The 2,500-nt window shown below is 39.1% G+C and overlaps 1 protein-coding gene across 2 annotated transcripts in view; it reads right to left on the bottom strand.

Moving 5' to 3' along the window:
• LOC138015072 (neuronal PAS domain-containing protein 2-like) overlaps positions 1–2,500 on the bottom strand; it is a 47,573-nt gene that overhangs the window by 12,196 nt on the left and 32,877 nt on the right. For both annotated transcript variants that reach the window (XM_068861979.1, XM_068861980.1), the window contains exon 12: positions 193–299. In XM_068861979.1, coding sequence (XP_068718080.1) covers positions 193–299 — 107 coding nt within the window. The remainder of the gene's footprint in view (positions 1–192; positions 300–2,500) is intronic.

The following is a 2,500-nucleotide window of genomic DNA, read 5'->3' as shown; positions in this document are numbered from 1 at the left end:
CCCATAATAAGGGTAAAAAAAGCTCTCCTTGATTGACCAATAAGAATTGAGTAATTTGGCCCTCTATATCATAATGATATGTAACTGTACGTTAGCGCAAGCCTTGCGCCAATATTTCATCGTAAAGGACAAAGGAAAGCGGAAAAATAAAACGGAAGGACTTTCTCTGATAAAATTAACGTGGATACATACAAAAGGCTCTTCCTGGTCAGTTTCTTTGAGTTCGTTCTCGCTGCCTGGGTTGCCTTGCATTTCGATCGTAACTATTCTCTCTGCTGGAGCAAGTGGACCACTCTCTCCTGAAGAAGGCAAACAAATACACTCAATTGAATGTCTAACTCACCCGTTACAGAGGGTCTTGCTGACATACGCGAAAACTTGGACTTTAAATCGGACATAAAGGCAGCCGTGAATCCTAACGTCAAAGATCTCGAACTAAAGTCTGAGTCTACATTTCACTCAAAAGATGCCCATAGCTTGAAGAAACAATTTAACACTGAATGAGAAGTAGAAATCTGCGAAGTAAAGTTATTGAGGAGGACGATAACAGTACTGTCTTGGAACAGAGCATGAAAGAATTAGAGCGGAACACAAATCTCGAACAATATATAAGAGGGGAGAATTTTAGATTCAATACCATCACGGAAAGCGAAGACGAGGATTGCAAAGAACTGGTATACAACAAACCTGTTATTTCACCATGCACTTTTAATAGCGAGGTATCATATTTATTACTCGAAAACAATGCGCCTTTTTCCTCATGAGAAACTTCGTTAAATTGCCTTGACTATGAAAGACGATATGCCGTCAAAACTGGATCCCTTCAGAAAATTCAATTTAAAATGGGGAGCCTTCATCAGGGAAAATGACCTTTTGTTTCCGTTTCCTTTGTCGAGTTATCAGGAGAACAGCAACTAAAATTACCATTTCAACTACAATACTACAGCTGAGCAGAAGAGAAATATAAGGCCGTTTAGACTTCTTCACGTGTGTATGTACTAATCCTTCAAGGCAGTTCACTTGGTCCTTTACTATGTCTACTTTACAAAAATGATTTGCCAAATTTTTCTAGCGAGCTGACATTTAGGGTTTTTGCTGATGATACTAATATTTTCGCATCAGGAAAAAATCTCAACTCCCTGAATTATGAACTTCTTAAAGTCAAGGAGTGGTGTGACATAAACAAATTATCAATTAAATTAAAAAAAAAACCACATTTTATGATCATAAAGTCGCCGCTAAAGAGAAATGGTGTAGTTAACTCTCCCAATAGCCGGATAATGATGGGTCCTATTGTACGGTACACAGCAAAGATCACATTAAATACCTAGGTGTTATCACTGATGATGCCCTAAAACCGGAAATATCAAATACATCGAGTCGTACTCTGGGTGTCACAGGATTTTTTTTTCAAGGTCGGAGTGAACGCTCAGCGATTCCAAATCGAGAAGGAAAAAAATACCTCAGGTCGCACGACCCCAGAACCTCATTTCCATGTCATCAAATTGATACAGAATTTGTCCTAGTTCGCTGATTGGACATTACTTTCGAGGGAGTTTCTGATTGGATAAAATCGAAAAACCGGTTCTCAACAGCTGTTGCGAGAAGCAGCGTTGCGTGATTTCGGCCCAATGGTTCGGTTCCGATGGTTCCGTGTGCTGCTTCACACACTATAACGGCTTTGACAACGTAAAAAGATCCATTTTAATTGTAGTTAAATAATTTTGCTTATTGATTCGTTTGATAGCGGTCGGGGGAATTACTGAACTAAAAAAGTTGAACGCGTCAATATTTGTTGCAGCAGTGTCTGGGAACGGAGGACTTGCTTTAGAGACCAAAAATGGTGAGGACAGATAAAGGCTTCTCGCATTTCGAAGTCTTCCACTCTGCACTTTAGGCAGTGACCTCTACCTCTTTGCTATTACAGTATCCTGTTTTAAACATGTTCAAAAATAAAGTTTCGCTCTGAGGGAAAATAGTTTCATCAAATAAATCAATCTGACGCGTCGTTAGCTGTACGTTGCTGTAAAGAGCTATACAAGGCTTTAATGGGCTGTGCATGGTGATGGTTGCTCCGCAAATTGTTCACAAGTCCTTTTAATCAAAAATTATTAAAGCTGTTGAAATGAATAGTCATCACTGTAATCACAATTTTCAGGAATGTTTATTAATGATGCGCTTCATTGCGCCCCGTGGGAAGCAGTCAAAGCGGCCAAAACTGGTTTAACGAGAAATCCGAACGGTCTTTACGCAAGGAAATGATGTTTGGGGTCATGCGACCAGAAATTTTTCTTTCGTCCTCGACCGTTGATTTGGAATCGCTGAGCATTCTCTCCGACCTAGGCAAACTGACGATATCTTATGTAGGTGCTGATATATGGCAAAAAGTTTCTGTAAATGTTTAAAACTTATCCTCTGCAAAATTCAAAACAAAATTAAAGCCGTTTTTGCCTTAAACCAGCACTAATCGTTATAATTTGACGATTATAATCATAATTGT

This window comes from Montipora capricornis, chromosome 9, assembly GCF_036669925.1.
Source record: "Montipora capricornis isolate CH-2021 chromosome 9, ASM3666992v2, whole genome shotgun sequence".
NCBI classification, from domain to species: Eukaryota; Metazoa; Cnidaria; class Anthozoa; order Scleractinia; family Acroporidae; genus Montipora; species Montipora capricornis.
This window is presented reverse-complemented; position numbering and strand designations above follow the sequence as displayed.